The 18974-nt window shown below is 38.4% G+C and overlaps 1 protein-coding gene across 2 annotated transcripts in view; it reads left to right on the top strand.

Moving 5' to 3' along the window:
• Nucleotides 1-15568, top strand: part of adamts3 (ADAM metallopeptidase with thrombospondin type 1 motif, 3) — a 149807-nt gene extending 134239 nt beyond the window's left edge. For both annotated transcript variants that reach the window (XM_084728256.1, XM_084728255.1), the window contains 4 exons: nt 803-935; nt 10109-10316; nt 12932-13049; nt 14065-15568. In XM_084728256.1, coding sequence (XP_084584382.1) covers nt 803-935; nt 10109-10316; nt 12932-13049; nt 14065-14549 — 944 coding nt within the window. In that variant the 3' untranslated portion in view covers nt 14550-15568. The remainder of the gene's footprint in view (nt 1-802; nt 936-10108; nt 10317-12931; nt 13050-14064) is intronic.
• Nucleotides 15569-18974: the final 3406 nt, after the last annotated feature.

The following is an 18974-nucleotide window of genomic DNA, read 5'->3' as shown; positions in this document are numbered from 1 at the left end:
TATATAAGATAATAATCTCATGAATAAATCATTTTATAATAGAGATCTGAGTCAATTGCTGCCATCGTTGGAGTAAATTTCTTAATAAAACAGGTTGTCAGCTAATCAAAAGTACATAAAAACCCAGTTTTTATTTCAGCATTTACAAATGATCAGAAAGTAATAATAACAGGATCTGCATATAAAATAGATTTTTTGTGTGAAACAAAGTAAAAAAGCTTAAGATTTTTGGATAAAAAATGTACTTTTTTCATTACTTTAAGACATAAATGTCTTTCTATGTAATTTTTATTTAAATGATGTTACCACTAGTCTAATGTTGGCAAAATTATAATTTAAAGCTACTACAAGGAGTTTTTAACTAGTTATGAAACAGTCTCAATTTATTACTGATGCCACTATATGACCTACATAAGTTAAGAAGACAATCCACAAGAAGATTTCTTTATAGTTCTTCTTAATGGCTGCCAGCGGGTTGAATTTTCCTTGAAATCAGATGAAACAAGCCGGTGTTAACATTTTCCCAGGCAAAGTTACAGTGAGTAGTATGTTATATGGTTAAAAAGCAAGCTAGAGGAGATTTTTATGCAGATCGTTTTATTTTTGATGTTATATTTTGTCTTTGTTATAGTAGTAGCTTTTGTCCATAGCTTTTGTCCTCCAAAGTCAAAAAAATTTGAAAATTAAACCATAAACTAAAGATGAATTACTAAATGTTCACTGTGTCTTTTTTAATGGGTAACACAAATATTTAATATTAATATTATTCATTAAAATTAATTAAATGTAACTTCTTCCACAGGATATCAGTACACCAAGTATGGATGTCGAAAGAAAGGAGACACAAAGATGGTCCATCGAGGCTACTGCGACGCCAGCAAGAAGCCAAAACCCATCCGCAGGATGTGCAATCTTCAGGACTGCACTCAGCCTCAGTGAGTACAGACTTCCCGACTATCCTCACTGGAAAATATACAGTTTTGGACCATTTTTACAAGTGCTAATGAGATTCAAACTGGCACTTAGCTGCAGCCTGTTAAAATATCGTGTTTAAAGTGGCTTCTCTCAGTATGAGTTGAATTTAAATGAGCTTCTCCTTAACTGTAGTGTCTGTGGTAGAAAGGAAATGGAGAGAAAAAAAAGTTGCACCCACTTATCACCCAAAAATCTGTTCTGCTTCATCAAGATGCGAACTATGGTTAATTGCACACTGTGCAAAAAAAAGTACTGAAATGCGAATAAAATACCCTGAGCTTGCTAAAAATAAATGTCAAAGAATTATTTTAGCATCCTGTGTCTACCAGAGGGGAAAAGTTATATTGACAAACTCAATATTGCCTGTAAATCTCAGTCCCTTCTCCTTACATTGCTTTTCTTGGAGGAATATTCCTACTGACTGTCCAGAAGTGAAATACAGTACTTTGATACTTAAAAGTATTTGATCAAATCACCAGCTAAGATCATGATTTAACGAGACAAAAATCAAAACCAGGCCTTTCATAGCTTACTTAGCTCCAACCTCAGTTGAACCTAATTTTTTCTAGACAAATTAGCAACTATGACTTAGAATGAGTGTCAGATTCCCACAGCTTCCCTCAGTCATCCTGTTGATACCTCCCATCTGTACATTTTTTCATCTTGAAAGTTCAGTTTTTCAGTTTGCCAGTTTCTAAAAACTTTTCTGGGTTATTTACCCTGTTGGTAGTGCATCCCACCACACAGCAGATTTTAGACATTTTTCTCCTTTTTGTTAGCAGACAGAAAGAGACCAGAGGTGCCTTCAAGCAATACTAAGTCAACACAGAACAATTAATTGTCTTCCCTTCTGGTGAGGCTGTCTTTATTGTTGCACACTTTGTCTGTTTCACATAAACTGTCATACATTTTTAACACATTGTGCAGCTGTAACTAAATTCAGATGACAGATGTCCATATGAAGTCCAAACAGTCTTGTAAAATTTGACACCAGTTGTTACGCAAAATTGGTGTCAAGTTGGCAGAATGTCAACTTTAAAAGTCTGTATCATTTTTGCCATTTCACACTATTCATATTTGCACAAAGCCTTAAAATTCCCAGAATGGCTACCAAAAGCTAAACGACATGACTTTAACCACCGTCTGAGCTTTGCTGTAGCTTGGTTTCCTCTTTGTGTCGTGTGTCTTGGGCTAATTTGGTTAGCTAATGAGCCTTTGTTTTAGAGGAACCTCTGGGTATTCTACTTTGGCTTGGTGCTTATGTTAATTGCAGTTTTGTGTGTATATGGTGGCTGGATTTTTTGTAAACTGAGAGCACTGAGTATTTTAATTCAGAAATATCAGTCAAAGGTTTCTTTGCACTCCTGCGATTTGGCATTGCACTTTCATAAAGAGGGATACCTGGAGAGAGATTTAAAAAAGAAATGATTACAGACTCTTCTACCCCATTCATACATTTATATGTAAAGTAGCCCCCGAGTGGTGGGCAACATAGTTTAATACTGTCATCCTATTAGCTCATAAGAATAGAAATTTACATAAAACTGAACCTTTCTCAGCTTCTCCAGAGACTTGAATCATGACACCTAAGCCTCTCGCTCCTCCAGTGTTTGAGTCCGTATATGTGAACCGGGGCTGTGCTGCATTCCAGATAACTTTCAACTTAAAAATTCCCGCTACTTCCTACTAGAAAAATTACAATGAAATGCCACTCAAAGTCAGAGTTTTTAGTTGTAAACTCGAGGCAAATTCATCTGCATCGACTTCACTAAGAAGTCTGACATCAAACAACATTGGCAGCAACCATGGAAACCTACATAGTACATACTATCATATAATAAAACTTGTTCTGTATGTAAATTTATGTCAAAATATGTTGTCAACATTATTAAGTGCCATAAAATACCTCATGTGTAATTTTTCTCCTCCATTGGAGAACTGCTGAGAGAAAGAAACTCATCATTTTGTCCACTAGGGATAACTGACCCTTCCTAAGCCCCACCCCTATTTGCTCTATTCTCCAATAACAGTTGAGCTTGGTACCTGGTGGAACCTCGGTCAACTTTATCCTTTCCTGTATCCTGTACTTACATATGTTATATGTTCAGCTCATGTGAAGAAAACCAAATTTTGAGGATGGTTAAAAAATGATGCTTGGGGATCAGTAACAGCAAATCATTAGCTAGCTAACATTTTACTAACATTAGCTGACTTAAGGTGTGACTATATCATTCGTCATTTTTTATTTTTTCTTGGATCTTCCTCGGACTGTGGTTTTCTTTTCAACATAGAGATGATCCTTGCACCTTACAAAGTCATAAATCACCCTACTCTGATGCTGATTGGCTAGTACTCATTGCCTTTGTTGGATTGGGTCATTTGGGCTGGGTAGGTTTAGGCATAAGGACACTTGCAGTTTGGTAGGGTCAGGGTAAACCAATCAGAAGCAGAGTAGGGCAGGTCATGTCTTCACCATCCTGGGGGAAAAAAAATATTGCTCACAGGAAACAGGAAAGGACAAAGCTGACCAGGGACACAAAGCTTGCTCAGCTGTTATTGGAGCACAGAGAAAAAAGGGGCAGGACTTAGAGGTGGTCAGATCAGTATTTAGTTGTTTAGATATTCATGTGTCTCTGACAGCTGCAAGTACTACCAGATTTCATCTTTACTTGTACCAGCTGACAAAAAAAATAAAAGCTTTTCACCTTCACCACAGATTACAGCAGCTATTCACTTCTGTGGCACTTGAGCAGCATCATTAATCTGGGTTGGTATTTGATGTAATGTTTATTTTACCACTTCTTTCAGTCTAAGGTGGGCTCAAACCCTCAGAGAGTCAGTAAAGATCTTCAAGGCCTACACGGGCATGATTTTATGCTGTTCAGCCTTAAATCTCTCTTTGCCAAGTTCCTAGACAGGTCTATTTTTTTTTTTTTACCAATATATCCTTTCAGTGTGACGTGTTAGTAGAGCAGTGAGTTTTGTTGTGAGTCATCCATCATAGAGGCAGTTAAATTCTACCAAAGATGACAGCTGGGTTAAAGATGAGATAACATGAGTGAAGGACGGCCTCTCTGGGTGAAAACATACTCAAGCTGTCTGTAGCTGCTACACTCCTAATGGTAGCAAGGCAGTGAAAGTAAAATATATTTCTGAGGAGATTAATGTGTTGGCTGAGGTGATGGAGTCTTAATGCAGGGTCATGACAGAAAAGGCCTGCAGGTGAAAGAAATGCTCTGAGAGAGAGGGATGCATAAGCTGATTAGTGGCGGAGGCTGCAAACCATCAACACGAGAGGGAAGTTTAATCGCAGCTACCCTTAAGAAATGCAGCCTCTTCGGGTCATCGGCCAACTTTGAAAATTCGTGGATGATGCAACGTAACACGCCGTAGACCTCACCCAGTAAGATAATGTTTACCCACCGGCTGTTCAGTTTCAAACCAAAGGGAACGAGCGAGAGGAGAGAGATCTGAAGCTGCTGTGATCTGATGAAACACTCTCTCTCTGCTGTTTAAGAAACTGTCTGCATTTTTTACTTCTCTTTGGGATGGAGATTTGACCGCAGTTCACTGCAGAACTCTATTTGAACAACTAAAGCAAATATCTCTTTTTTTTTCATTGTTTTTTTTTTTTAGGCATACTGACTTTGTCTGACTTTTTAAATATCTCTCGAGGGGATCATGTGATCACTTGTGTGAGTGCTTGTGCTGGAGCTTGTAATCTCACATACTGTTGGACCTATCAGCCCAATTTTTTGTGCACATTCATGATTCTATGCTGAATGACATCTGGGATTCACACTTTTTAAACAACCTTGAAAAAACTTTTTATTGTTCTCTGCTCTCTTTTATCTGCACTCTTCTAGTTTGGTGTCTGAGGTGGTCAATGTGAGATAAGAGATATCAAGGAGAAAATTTGGGCCAGTGTGCCCGAAAAAGATAAGAGCACACCAATGATGTTGTGGAGCTATACATAACATTGAATGAATAATCTGTCTTACAGCGTGTTTAAGCTTAATCAATCTGACAAAGTGCCACTCCCAGTTCAGAGAAACAAATACAAATAGGCAGTGAGGTAAAACACAACCACGATATGCTTCAATACACTTCAAATGTGTGATCCCTGTGGGTAAAGGGGCTTTAATTACAAAGCTTCAACACTCAAGCCAAATATGTATAATATTCTCTAAAGTTCAATAGATCAAAGGTTTCCTCTTCATGCTCATCGATCATGATTTCTTTGGCAGCTCTCTTCTCAGCCAGTTTTCTTTTAGAAAAGTCAGTAGCACTAAAAACAAAATGCAGATGGGTTCTCAGTCTTAGCAAGGAGTTATCTAACTATTGTTTACTTTATATACTTCTAAAATACTGCAGCCTCTCAGTGTTTAATATTGGTGAGTACACAGCAGAGGCAAAAATATATAAAAGCCATTAGGCAACTTGAGGGAGGATGAGGGTGATGTATTGGCAAAATGGCCAAAATGCTTCGCCCTTGTTAACCTACCATCCCCCCCTCTCCGTCCCCTAGCTTCAGAGAGGGTTCAGGAGCAGAGGGGTTGTTTAGTTGAATATGTTAGTCCAGTGTAAAAGGGGCTTGAATCAAGCTACTTTTACAACCAAAAAACCCACCAACACCTGCTCACATCTGGCCTTTTTCTTCAGTCGACGGGGTACGATCAGCATTCATGCCCGGGTGAAATGACCCAGCAGTAGACAAGGGTATTTATCATCTCTGGCACTGATCAGCAGTAATAGTGAAAACACAACACGCAGGTGAAAATGCTACTTCCACCCCTCTTCGGTGGGGGCAGTGAGGGCTTGTTGCGTCTTTTGCTCCTTTTTAATCCACATGTGCTGCTTGACTGAGTTTGTGTGTCTGCTGAGGATGGTGGTGTCTGCATAAAGGTGTGTATTTACTGATAAAGCACTCATATTTAGTCAAGCGGCTGACTGATGTATAGAAATTTTACTTCCTATACATTTTTCATTAAAAAAAAAGTCCCCCATTATTTTGTTATCTGCAAGCATTTACTATGAAGTAGCAAAGTCAGGAAATATTGCATTTTCATCTTAAGTTTTCACAGCTTAATAACTCCTCTGCAGCTGAAAACAGACATGAAGTGGAAGTGCAAACAACAACACAGAAGAGAAACCGAACTTCAAATCATAGAAAGTCATCTGAAAGCTACAAAGCCACAGAGAGCTGAACACACAGATACTTTTGAAATACCTTTACTCTTTGCTCTCAGAAAGGCAAGTGGGTCTACTGGCAAAAGAACTGGAAAAAAGGTCAAAACTGTTGTTTTGTAAACATCCATCCCAGCTTGACTTAGTTTAGCTTTGAGCTACAGTAGTTTTGCATGAAATATAATTACCAAAATTTTGGGTGCGTTTACTTTCGGCTTTGGTTTAGATCAGGGGTTCCTAGTCTGGGTTTATTTGCTGCAGTTTTGAGATTAAAACTGAAAAACTCAGCATAAAAATGTCTTTCTAGAAAAGAAATATTCCAGTTACCCTGAGATACTTGCTGACAAATAGTCTTTAATAGAAAAAGTTTTCTTTTAAAGGTAGGAAATGTGTAAAAGCGTCTAAAAGTTCAAGTGACTGAAATTGCAAAAAACCTCCACAAATAAATTGATATCGATACACTAAAAGCCCCATAAAAAATTAATCTCATGGCCGAAGAACCTTAAGATGATTTTGAGTGCTTCCAAGTAGAGTACACATGATCTCATTGTGAGTGTGTGTACCTGTGCTGAATATTAATGATTTCTCTCACATACACATACAGTTCCTCTGGCCAAATTACCTTCATTGAAAGGTTCAGGGGAAGCCAACAGTCATATAGAGGATTTCTGATGTTTATATAAGTGAAAATGGAAGCTGCTGCAAACAACTCTCATGAAAAATAGTTGATTGTTGAGTCTCATTCCCAGGTTGTTACATACCGACACTTTGTGTTGGCCTGAATGTAATTTTCTTATTGTACTGTTGACAAAAGAAAATCCAATGCATTTGTGTATTTAGGAGTGTTTTAGCCTTTTAAATGGATTTGTTGCTTTGTGTGGAAGAAATGTCAACGGAATTGTCGCCTTCTTCTTTGCTATTGAGTGAGACTCTGAGAAATTTGGAAAGACTATATCTGCAATTAGAGCACCCACACTTTGTGTGGAGCACAATACACAGCTGCATGCTAATTCTCTATAAGTCATTTCTATCCAATTAAATCAAAAGTGTGTTCAAAGCTTGTCGTGGCTGCTCCTGAATTCCATATAAGTGTCTTTGCTGGCCTGCAAAGAAGCCTGAAATGCATCGCTTTCCAATGGGATTTTATGTCTTATTCACCCAGAGTTAAATACCATCAAATTAAATACAACAAAAGAGAAGAGGAGAAATCGTGCAGCAACAAGGAGTCCAAGATTACCAAAACTGGCAGAGGAAATCAATGATCCACAGCTAGAGGAGGGAGTGGGGGGTCTGCTGTCTTGCTTCTTTTTTATCTTGAACATGATAACCATAGGCACTTTGTACACGGGCACTGTGCTTTTATTGATGGTAGTCTGTGTATGTATGTGTGTGTGTATTTGTATATTTATCCATCTATCTATCTCATCTATCACCACACTCATCCCTTGTCAACTAAAACACATTATTCACTGTACCTTGTTTTTCCTATAGCAGCAACCCAGTCATTAAACATTTTCTTCATAATTTAAAATACTTCAAAAGTGTGACAAATGGCAGCCCTCCACAGCAAAAACAGCCTCCTCCCTCAGAAAACATCTGCAAGTCTTTCTTCAAAAATTGCTTTTTATCTGCTTATTGCCTCCTTCTCTCTTTTATCGTGATCTTTTATGGTGCCTGACCACAAACTACTACTATAATCAGGAGGGACAAATTAATGAATTAAAGACCAAATTGGTTATGACAGATGATGTGTGATTGCGAAGTCTTGACAGAAAGTCTCTGACACTTGGATTCGTGGTCGAGGGGCATCTGCCCTGAGCAGCAGGAGCGGTGATTATCCGAACATGGTGTCCCGACACTGGGGGTGGTGACGATTGAGGACTTTTGTGAGACTGGGAGGCTGATGCAGCTGATGAATCTGCAAACACTGGGTGGTGATGGGGAGGTGGAGGAGCTTGCGTAACAGCAGCACGAAGGTGGAGAAAAAAAATCATAATCAAAAACACTGCAGAAAGATGATAGGCTAACAATGAAATGTGTTGCCGTGCTATTGGACAGATGTGACCAGCTGATGAGAACAGCTGATAACACAGTTGAGAGCCAAAGACATGACAACAAGGAAATTATGAGTGAGGATGCATGAGAGGAGTGAAAGGCAGAATCAAAGAAGTAACTATCAGCCTAAGGATGCAAAAGTATAGTCTCCCTGACTGATCTTTCACAGTAGTTTCATTACCACCAGCACCCACTGCATTTGAAGTAAATGTACATCACCTGATGGATGTTTTCATTATGTGTACATGCACACTTGTGCTCAATGATAAATGCAAGATCACACACATCACTCGTGGTCAACAACTGAATGTATCAGGAGTGACGAGGCATACAGTATTGGCTGCCAGATAGATTTAAAGTGTGTAAAAGTTGTATCACTTAGTGTATTAATGCCTGTTTTCTGGCAGTAGTTGCATATGATAAATGATAATGATCCAACACATCAGAGTTCCTTTTTTCCGTGAGTGAATTTTTTTCCCCAGCCACTGCCAATATCCAGCCATTTATCTTGTTAATTGATTGCTAAGTGCTAAATGTTTAAATTAAAATAAAAAAACCCATTAAGCAGCAAATTGCAAACATATTGCATAAGTCTTTTTTATGATAAACATTCTCACACCACAGCTTCTTCTTCAGTGGTGGAATATCATCAAGTACATTTACTCAAGTACTATACTTAAGCACAGTTTTGATACTTTATACTCTACTTTCTACTGTTACATGAAAAAACACATATGAGCATTTTATAAAATATAATATGTTGTTATAGAGGCAACTAGTGGTACCCTACCTTTTTAGACTGTGAAGAGCAGTTTGTCATTGAGCCCCTTGTCAGTTTTCAGATGTCTATGAGTTGTTGTCAGTTCCACCTGACCTTTAAACTTTTAACTTAATTTGAATAACTGCTTGATGCCCAGAGATGAAATGAGTCAATAATTTGCAAAAATGAAGATTTATATTGCAACCCTTTGGAGGAAGGCCTGAGTACAGGAACCTCTGCTGTACTACTAGTGTTTGTACCTCTGTCTGTCTTAACCACAACTTGACCAAGTCTACGGGGATAAATTGATAATGTATGGAATTAAAGATTATTTCTTTTGTAGCACATAACATTAGCTTAAATTACCATTACAGCCTAGTTTATTTATAGCTAGATACTTTTTTTTTTTTTTTTTTTTTTTTTTTTTTTTTTGTAAGGTTATTTTTTTGGCATTTTTGCCTTTATTAACAGTGATAGCTGAAGGTATGACAGGAAAGGGGGGTGAAGAGATAGGGGATGACATGCAGCAAATGAGCCGCAGGCGGGACTCGAACCAGCGGCCGCTGCAGAGGACCAACAGCCTCAATACATGGTGCGCACGCCCTACTGACTGAGCTATAGGGGCACCCCTATAGCTAGATACTTTAATGAAATCAACAATAATAAATAAGAGATGTCACCTTTAACAAACAAACAACTTCTGTATAAAGATTTCTTTACTTGTCAGTCATATCCAGTAGACTAAGAGTTAGTCTAACCTTAACAGAACTGTAAGTTACCTTTAAAGTAATCTTAGCAGTTTTGCTTGATTGCCTCCTGTGATTAGGCGTCTGTTTTTTGGCCAGAGCAGTCAAGTTGTCATTATTTTTTGGACTTCTTGGGTGGAGGCAATAACAGGTGTCTCAAGTGCCAGTGCAAATCTATTTCAATGCAGAAAATGCCTTCAGTTAGTTCCTTAACTCAGTAAATCTTTTAAGGGATTCTGTAAACACCCTTAAGTAAATTCCACAGCTAAGGAGAAATGGACCATTGTGCCATACTTAAGGAGAAAACTTCAGGTGTTTTGTGCAACCTTTTTGTTAAGACTTAATCAACTAAACATGCTGTGTGTCCTCACTTTGATTTGTCCAGATGGATCTCAGAGGAATGGGAGCATTGTACCAAAACCTGCGGCAGCCTGGGCTTTCAGATCCGGACCGTCCGCTGCGTGCAGTTCCTCCATGATGGCACCAACCGCTCCGTGCACAGCAAGTACTGCAGCGGGGAGAAGCCCGAGAGCCGAAGGCCCTGTAACAGAGTCCCCTGTCCTGCCCAGTGGAGGACCGGAGCGTGGTCCGAGGTGCAGTATCCAAATGGATGTATTTGACCGAGGCTGAAGGAGAGATTGTCTCCAAAACTCTGTTCTTTTTTCATCTGAGTACAGATCATTTATCATCTGATTGATTTTATTTTTAATGTCATCTTGTTTCCTATTAACTCATGACAGCTCACTTGCTACCAGCTCACCATTTACCTGCAGATTTGTCGTTGATACAGCAGCGACTTAACATGCCGGATATGACTGGGAATTCTTAATTTGACAGGATCAAACAGGCCTACAAAAATAAAACATGAGGTATCTGATATTTAATTTAGAGCAGTGTCACATCTCATTTGAAAACATGGCAGTTTCAGCTCCTCCATTTCCTTTATCCAAATGAGACCCTTGAAACCACAGAAGAATCCAATAAATGAGATGTCCAGCTGAGTGGTGGAGAGCAGATAAGAGCTAATAAGATGAAATTTTTCATGTCAGCGGTTAATTTCTGCAAGCTGTGTCTAGATTTTTTTATTGCATAGTCTGTAGTTGTGTAATAAAGTAACAATTTATTTTATTAAATTATCTTGTTGTTTATTTGTGAGTAAAAAGTGTTTGTGACATAGAGTCGTGATAATAGATGAATCATAAAAATATATATTTTTTACTCCTTTATTTATATATATGTATTTTTAGTTTTATTCATTTATCTTGGGTGGGGATCTTTATTAAAGTACCAAAGTTCACAACCACTTCCCTTTAAATTTTCATCTAGAACACCGTTCACCGTTGTGAATGTTGTCTCTTTCAGTAGCAAACAGATTTCAGATTAAATGTCTCCCTGACATTTTCATTCAGTCACAGTTGGTGTCGTCAGCAGGACATCTAAAACAAGTCTGAAAACAGCCAGCTAAGGTCATACCAAGAGAAACTTCCTCCAGAGATGAATGGATTGTTTGCTATTTCAGCTTCATCCGTCCACTGATCACCACCAGTTACTGTTTTTCTGTTTATGCATCTAAATCAGGCCAGAAGTAGGCCAGGGTGTGTTTGTAACACACAAAGTTTGTACAGTATTTTGTTCGATGACATCCGAAGGCAAATGTGTTCAAATCTGTTCTGAACACTTAAAGGTAGGGTGATACTGACGGAGAGAGAAATGTCAGATGTGAGTCCCCCAGGTTGATGTCACTGACGTGTGGGGGGAGGAGCTTTCAAACACTGTTTGATTAGGCAATAGTCACTTTGTTTAAAGCAAAGTGACCCTTTTAATTCCTCTATTAAGATTCTGTTTTTGTTTGTTAATTTGCTGTCTGTTAGTTAGGAGAATATCTCAAAAAAAATGCCTGAATCAAATTTGTTGAAATCTGGGGAAAAGTTCAGCCATGAACCAAGATACCAAAGAACCATGTGGACACTTATTCAGCAATTCACACTGGCTCTTAAAATTCCTAACACTTAAAAGTCAAGTGTATAAGATTTAAGGTGATCTATTGGCAGAATACAGCAGAAATTCATGTTTTCATTAGTTTATAATTAGATGAAAATAAGAATCATTGTTTCTTCATTGCCTTAGTATGACCCGTTTATATCTACAGAGGCTGCAGGTCCTCTTCCACAGAGGCTCCCATGTTGCATCACTGTTTCTACAGTACCCCAAATCAGACAAACCAAACCCTGGCTCTAGATACTGCCTTTAAGGTTTTTTATGAGTTTTGCGGCCACCATCACGCTTGGAAGGGGAGGGTGAGAAGTGTTTGCAAATGGCAAGCTCACTGTGAGCTGCCTCTAAATCCTACACATTGGTCCTTTAAGGTGAGGTAGCAAAAATAGAAGCTAAATTTGCAAGTCTATAAATTTACTTTTCATCATACATCCATGCAAAGTTTATTTTTACCATTTTTGGCACGTAACATATTTTCATGACTTCAGAGTAAATCATTTTTAGTTTGTTTTTTGATATGCCATAATGTGATGCTATGTTTGGATGACAAATTTTGGTAGGTGTAGCCTGTTTGACATGAACTGACATAAGTCTTAACTGCACTGTGCAAATACAAACACATTTAGACAGCATGTACTCCTCTACTCTGAGTTTAACCTCCATAAACACAGAAGCTTTAGGCAAGGGACAAGATTTCGGTATCTGAATTGTTGTGTTTGTAGTCTGAGTAGTATTCACCAATCACGTCTGAGCTGTCCTGAATCCTAATAGTTCCAGTTTATAGGAATTTATGCTTGAGCCTCTAGTCCAGTTGGTTCCTTTGTACAAACCGGAAAACTGGTGAAAATCTTTTTTTAAAATAAACTGAGATGCCCTCTCTTCAATAAACCCCTCTGCCAAGGTCAAAAAGTCCATCCAGACACTGTAAACATAGAGCAAAGTAAAAACAACAAACAGAGCAGGCGTCCTATTTATCCAGGAGATAAAATGTTTTGGTGGAAAGTGATAGATTTGATTCCCTGCAGATTTCACTGTGCATTCTCATACAGAAATATACTCTGTTCTTGCCAGATCAACATGGTGTCTTTTATTTACCTTATGTTACCCTGACATTCACTGGTGCCTCTGTGACCTGCTGTGAACACTTGTTTCAGCTCTGCCCTTCGTTTCTTTTGCTGTATGTAAGCAAGTCACTGTTTGTGCTCTTCCACAGTGCTCTGTGACCTGTGGAGAGGGGATGGAGAGGCGTCTGGTCACTTGCCGGATTGGAGATCAGTGTAATGGAGAGAAACCTGAAACTGTGAGACCCTGCAGACCAGGACCATGCCATGGTAAGCCTGACATTTCTTAACAACAGAAAAAAAAAAGTCTCTAATCCACATTTTGAATTCTACAGAATAAAACCCAACAATGATCCACAAAATATTTAATTTGTAATTTCCTTCCAAAAGGCATTTTTGCAGGTTTCGCTTCTTTAACTACATGTTTTGTTCCGACCTTTCAGGCAGCCACTGGTTTCCATTTATTTCTCTGGGGTATTGAAATGCCTGTTGCTTGAAACTTTGCTTGTGTAATTCATCATTTTGACTATAAGTTCTGCTTTCATTTGTTTTAAATTTCTATTATTGTTGGGTGAGACAATAGACAATTATACAAATATCAATAGGACACTTCATTCAGACTCGAAAGACAGAAACGAAATCCAACTCACCAAAACTGATATCTTTCAACTGTTATAACAATCACCTCCTCTGGTTTGATCAAAATAAATTCATAAATCCGAGTTAGATCTGAAAATTGTCTGTCTTTACAGGCTGTTTCGTCTCGCTTGTCCTTCAGCTCAGTGCGTGCATACTGTGCCACTGAACAAAAGTGCACCTGCCACTTTTGCAGACCATAAAATTTGGAAAAAAAACCCCACAAAAATAGCCCAAAAAGATCACCTACTTATAATGAGTCAGAATTAAATCTTTTTTTTTTTCTCAGCTCACTGAATGATCTTTTCTTCAAGAGAGTCTTTCAGGATTCCTAAAATACCTTCATGCTAATACATGAGAGGTGTGAACTGGAGCTAACTCAGAAGCTGAAAGGATCAGCGCACAGCTCTCATCTTCAGACTTCAGTAGAGTGAGCATCATTCTGCTGAATGTTCCTTAGCTGAAATGTTCAGGTGCAGTTTTTTGTGGCATAAACAATTCACTGTCAGGCTCTGATTAAAATCACTGCCACAGTGCTCTGTAATGCATCCACTTTCACTCAGCTTTTTTGATTTTTTTTTTTTTCCAAGGCCACCTCTCACCACTGTGTGTCATACACTGAGCTCACACCGTATGCTTTGACTTGCAGATGAGCCATGTAATGGAGACAAATCCATCTTCTGCCAAATGGAGGTTCTGGCCCGATACTGCTCTATTCCAGGCTACAACAAACTGTGCTGCGACTCCTGCAGCAAGCGCAGTGGAGCTCTGTCTCTGTTCTCAGAGGCAGCTGAGACGGAGGAGCATGTTCGCTTTGGATCAGCCTCCCAGCTGCTGGAGACATTAACGGCCTCTGTGGCAGCCAACGGCACTCGCAATGGTAAACAAGGCTCGGGCAGAGGATCCGCCTCGACGGGAAATGCAGCAAAACACGTCACCACCCCTGCTCCACTTAAGAAAACCCCATCGAAGATCACGACAGCACCAAGGCGGGTTCCAAGACATGTGGGTATCACTGGCAGGAAGCTGCCCACCATGGCAGAATCCCCCCTGGCAGATCCCACTGAGGGTCAGAGGTCGAGCAGCGCCACAGATAGTCGGTGGCCTACAGCGTATTCTGAAGTGGAGAGATGAAAGTGACGCCCTTCCCCTTCAAGACTCTTAATGTACAGTAGATAATCCAGCTTCATCCTGAGTCTTCTCAAGCCAAAAACACCACAGAGAGAGAAACAGAAAGAAAGAAAAAGTGCTGGTTCACTTTGTTGTTAAGAATTTCCCTTCCCTTTTGCCCCTGATGTTGACTTTCATACTTTATATTGAGAGAAGAAACTAATACAATAATTTCAAGGTAAAGGGGCACATGGTCCGAAGGGAATTTTCATCCGTGTCGAATGAAAAGCTTAATGAAACACAGCTGCGGTAGTTCTTAGCGAATAATTTTAGGAATACAAAATAGCCAAAGGGCAAATTAATTCAATTAGAGAAGCATGTGTTTTGTTACACTGGCTCCAAACTTCAAACATCTCAGAAACGGTTGCTTAATTCCAACCTAGCTCCTGACTTTTTGACCCAGCGAGTCTTGAAGGTTTTCATTTCCCCTCTGTTTTAGTCTTTTCTCTTGAATTGTCATTTAATGAATCAGGCCACTGCTGTCTGCAGAAGAGAGGAACTGTCAGCAGGTGCAGTCATTTCAGCTGATTCAATTTGTGAAAATCCCTGCAGGTCGAATCCATGACAACAGATCATCTGATGCAGCTGAAAATCCCCTTTTACTTGAACATTACAAACTGCCATTTTCTTGCCAAAAACATATGAAGCTTGACTAATATATAGTTTAACTCCCAGTACTTGAGGAGTCAGTGCATATATACATACATAACCAGACTTCATATGGCCACATATGGAAAGTGGCCGCAGATAAACCAGTGAAAACCATTAGGAAAATGGTTAGTTGTATAGAATTTTTTTTTATATCTAGCGATGTCTGTTTAGTGGCGCTTTACAGTTTCTATGGAAATGGGTATTTATAAAGGTTCCTGTAAATACTGTACATGAAAATATCAGTATTATCTTAATAAGCTGAAGATACTGAGAACACCCTTTTAATCAATTAAAATAGCAAAGATTATTCGTAATGTTTACCTTTTCAGCAGCGGTGTTAAATGAACATCAACAGTGTGCTCTCACACACTAAATGCTGGTGCAAGGTTCTCTGGGAAATGTTTCAGAAGAATAGTTCAGTGTTTTGAGAAATACGCTCACTTGCTTTCTTGTCAAGAGTTAGATAAGAAGATTGATACTGCTCTCTTTTCTGCACATTAAACATGAAGGTTGGTTAGTTAATTTAGTAGTTTAGGGGCTGGAGGCATTTGTTCACTAATTAATGTTATACAGTATTTTGTTTGTTTAATCTGTACGAAACAATATAACATATAAAAACCACACAAACACATTTTGTTACTTTTAGACAGAGCCAGACTAGCTGTTTGTCTGTGTTTATGGCTGCTAAGCAAACCTAACTCCCTCATGGCTGCCAGTTCATCTTTATTGTGCAGAAATGCAAGAGGTATCGGTCTTTTCTAATTTTTATCAAGAAAGTGAAAGAGCACATTACCCAGATTGTCAAACTATTCCTTTAAGAAGCATCTTATGCACGTTACTTCATCCCAGCCTTTACCTTTTTCTAAATCTGAAGTTTGTATGGTGCTAGCCATCAACCTTTTTGACTCTTTGTATTGCCCTCCTGGTCAAAGTTTTTGGTCAAGAAGGTTGAAGCTGTTAGGTCAAAGAAGGGAACTAACTAATGAACGTATTTAACAAGTGTTACGTGTTACATACTGTATATTATATAGGCCTACAGGTGGCTCTTGTTCAGCTTGAACGGACTAAAAAAAGGACATGAAATTTTCGCTATGCAACTGAAATGTGTTCCTCTGTTCTACTTTGATGTGATCATGAAAATGCAAACACTCAACTTGAAATGCTGATGCTGAGTATTTTTTTTTTTATATTGAAATATGCTATCAAATTCAAACACTTAAAGCTTCATTAAGCGTTTTTTGACCACTAGGGGGCAGAAAGACTCCCAAGCAAACTCACAGTACCACAGTCCTGATGTGCCCATTTACCTATCAAGTGCTGCTGGCTAAACTGTTAGCAAACAGTTGCATATTTACGCATCCAACAGAATCAGAGCAACGTTAGCATCCAATTGCATCACATTTCTGTCCACCTCAATATTCACTCTCATTTTAACTCTGTCTTGGCCTTTGCCAGCTCCTGAGGGGAATATCTGTCTCCTCAAATGCTGATGTTCCACTTTCTTCAGCAGCTATTTGTTTATTTCAGCTCTCTGCTGTTTGGTGCTGGTTGAAAAGGCATCTAAAGTGAGCTAATGTTGGCAAAACACTGTCTGACAGCTATCAAACTTAAGTAGCAAGCTAACAATTGATGTAGACTAGCTAGCTACTTAGCTAGCATTTTGGTACAGAGAAAAACACTAGTTTACAAGCTAACTAGTGATTGATATAGGTTAGCTAGCTCATTAGCTAGCATTAGCTAATATTAGATGAGGCTATATGTCACTTTAACAGGTCGCCCAGCAACACCTTTTAGGTTTTTCTTTTCAACATAGACAAGCGTAGCACATAGTATATCTAAGTACAGGAAACAGAAAAGGATAAAATTTGCAGAGGTTGCAAAGGGGGCGGGGCTTACGAGGGGTCGATTCTCAGTGGCTTCATTAGTGTGAACGACCCTTTCACATTACACAGTAATTTAATCCAATAATTTTAATATCAAAAATCTCGCTTAATGGAGCTTTAAACTCATTATATCCTTTTTACATTCAGTCTGAGCAAAACATTTTGTGTTTACAGGAACAAAGCCTCATTGTAAGCACAAGAAGCTGGACTTAAAGAGTATTACTGTGTGTGGAACATATTATTTTTTTTTCCAAAGTATTTCCTAAATGGCTTTTTTTATGGTGACAGAAGGTTCAGGAGACAGAAAGCTATTTATTTAAATGGATTTCCTCACAACCACCATGCATCTGACTGCAATAGCAAAGACACAGTTTTGTGTTTTCAGCAAAGAAATAGCTCGCAACTATTCACACTCACTCCTGTGTGCCAATGTATAGTACATGTATATAGCATTGAGTACATAAATATTTATTGAGAGTTAAAGGGTTCTGCTTTGTTTTTACAATATGTCCAGTGCCAGCTGGTCGATAAACCATTAAAAACTGATCACATTCATGACGACCTAATTTTGCCAGCCATATTTTCAAATTTTAAATGGGTTTCTACTTAAAAATAAACATGATAAACTAGAAGTGACATTGTTTTTTGCAAACAATTAGATGTAAATATACATGCTCAATTTTGAGATGTTTTACTTGTTGTCAGAAAGCTGTCTTTTCACAGCTGTTTTGTAGAAGTTGTTAACAGAGCTGTTACATCACAGCAACATGTACTGACCAGACAAATGCTTTATTTTAACCAATAAAACATAAATAGTGTAGTACCAGTAAACCAGTAAAGTCATTTGTTTTTTTTTTTATACTGTTTGTAGTTGTCAGTATTGTCTAACCATTTTACAGTTTCCTCCCCTGTTCTTTTCACATCCTATACTTGCTGCCTATACAACATTGCTGCTAATGTTATACAGAGCTTGTAATGATAAATAGGGTAGTTGTAGATGTTACATTGACAATCCCTGAGCCTCAGACAGATATTACTGCATAGGATTCTCCATGTACTGTATCAATACCCCTGTGCTATCCGTGCATTGAAGTATTATGATTGTCATGACTGTCAGTCACTCTCTGCTCTATTCGCTTTTCTATGTATTTGTGTAGATTGAAGTGTACACTACTGATGCTGTTTGTTGTAATGGGGAGCACATAGCAATAAAGGATATGATTAACTACTCTGATTTCTTGCTTTCAGGCTTCCTCTACCGTCATTTATGCATCTGGTTCTGTACTGCATCATTTTAAAAAATGTGGTATATCACAGTCATATACAATAAGTGAAGAACATTTTGATTTGTATGGCCCAGAATCAACAATACCTCTCAGGGCTGTGCAGTCTGTACAATCTCTAACTTTAGATCCTCAATTCAGATAACAAAACTAAACATTTAAACTACTCTCAAAGACAGCAATTAACTTTCATGCTCAATTTGTATCGAGTAAACATAACATCTATGTAATTTTCTATGCAGTTTTCTATCAAGCATATTTAATTTTCATTAATTGCTTTAACTATTTTGATCAAAAAGTTTAAATATAACTACTTTTGTCTGTCACTGTCTAACCAATGTTAGTTAGCCTGACAGTGATTTGGACCACTGCTTACCTATAGCCATGGGTCTCCTTTCACTGCCAGAATATTTAATATATAAACTGACTAGCAACAAATCTAGCAAGTTATTCGGATCATCAGGGGGAAAAGACAGAAATATTAGTCAGTGCTCCTCTGGCAGCAGCATAGCAGCTTATGTTTTGCTCATGAGAACACTGTGTCTCTGTCGCTCTGAAAAACACAGAAAAAC

The sequence above is a fragment of the Lutjanus erythropterus genome, chromosome 10, assembly GCF_056507025.1.
Source record: "Lutjanus erythropterus isolate fLutEry1 chromosome 10, fLutEry1.hap2, whole genome shotgun sequence".
NCBI lineage: Eukaryota > Metazoa > Chordata > Actinopteri > Lutjaniformes > Lutjanidae > Lutjanus > Lutjanus erythropterus.
This window is presented reverse-complemented; position numbering and strand designations above follow the sequence as displayed.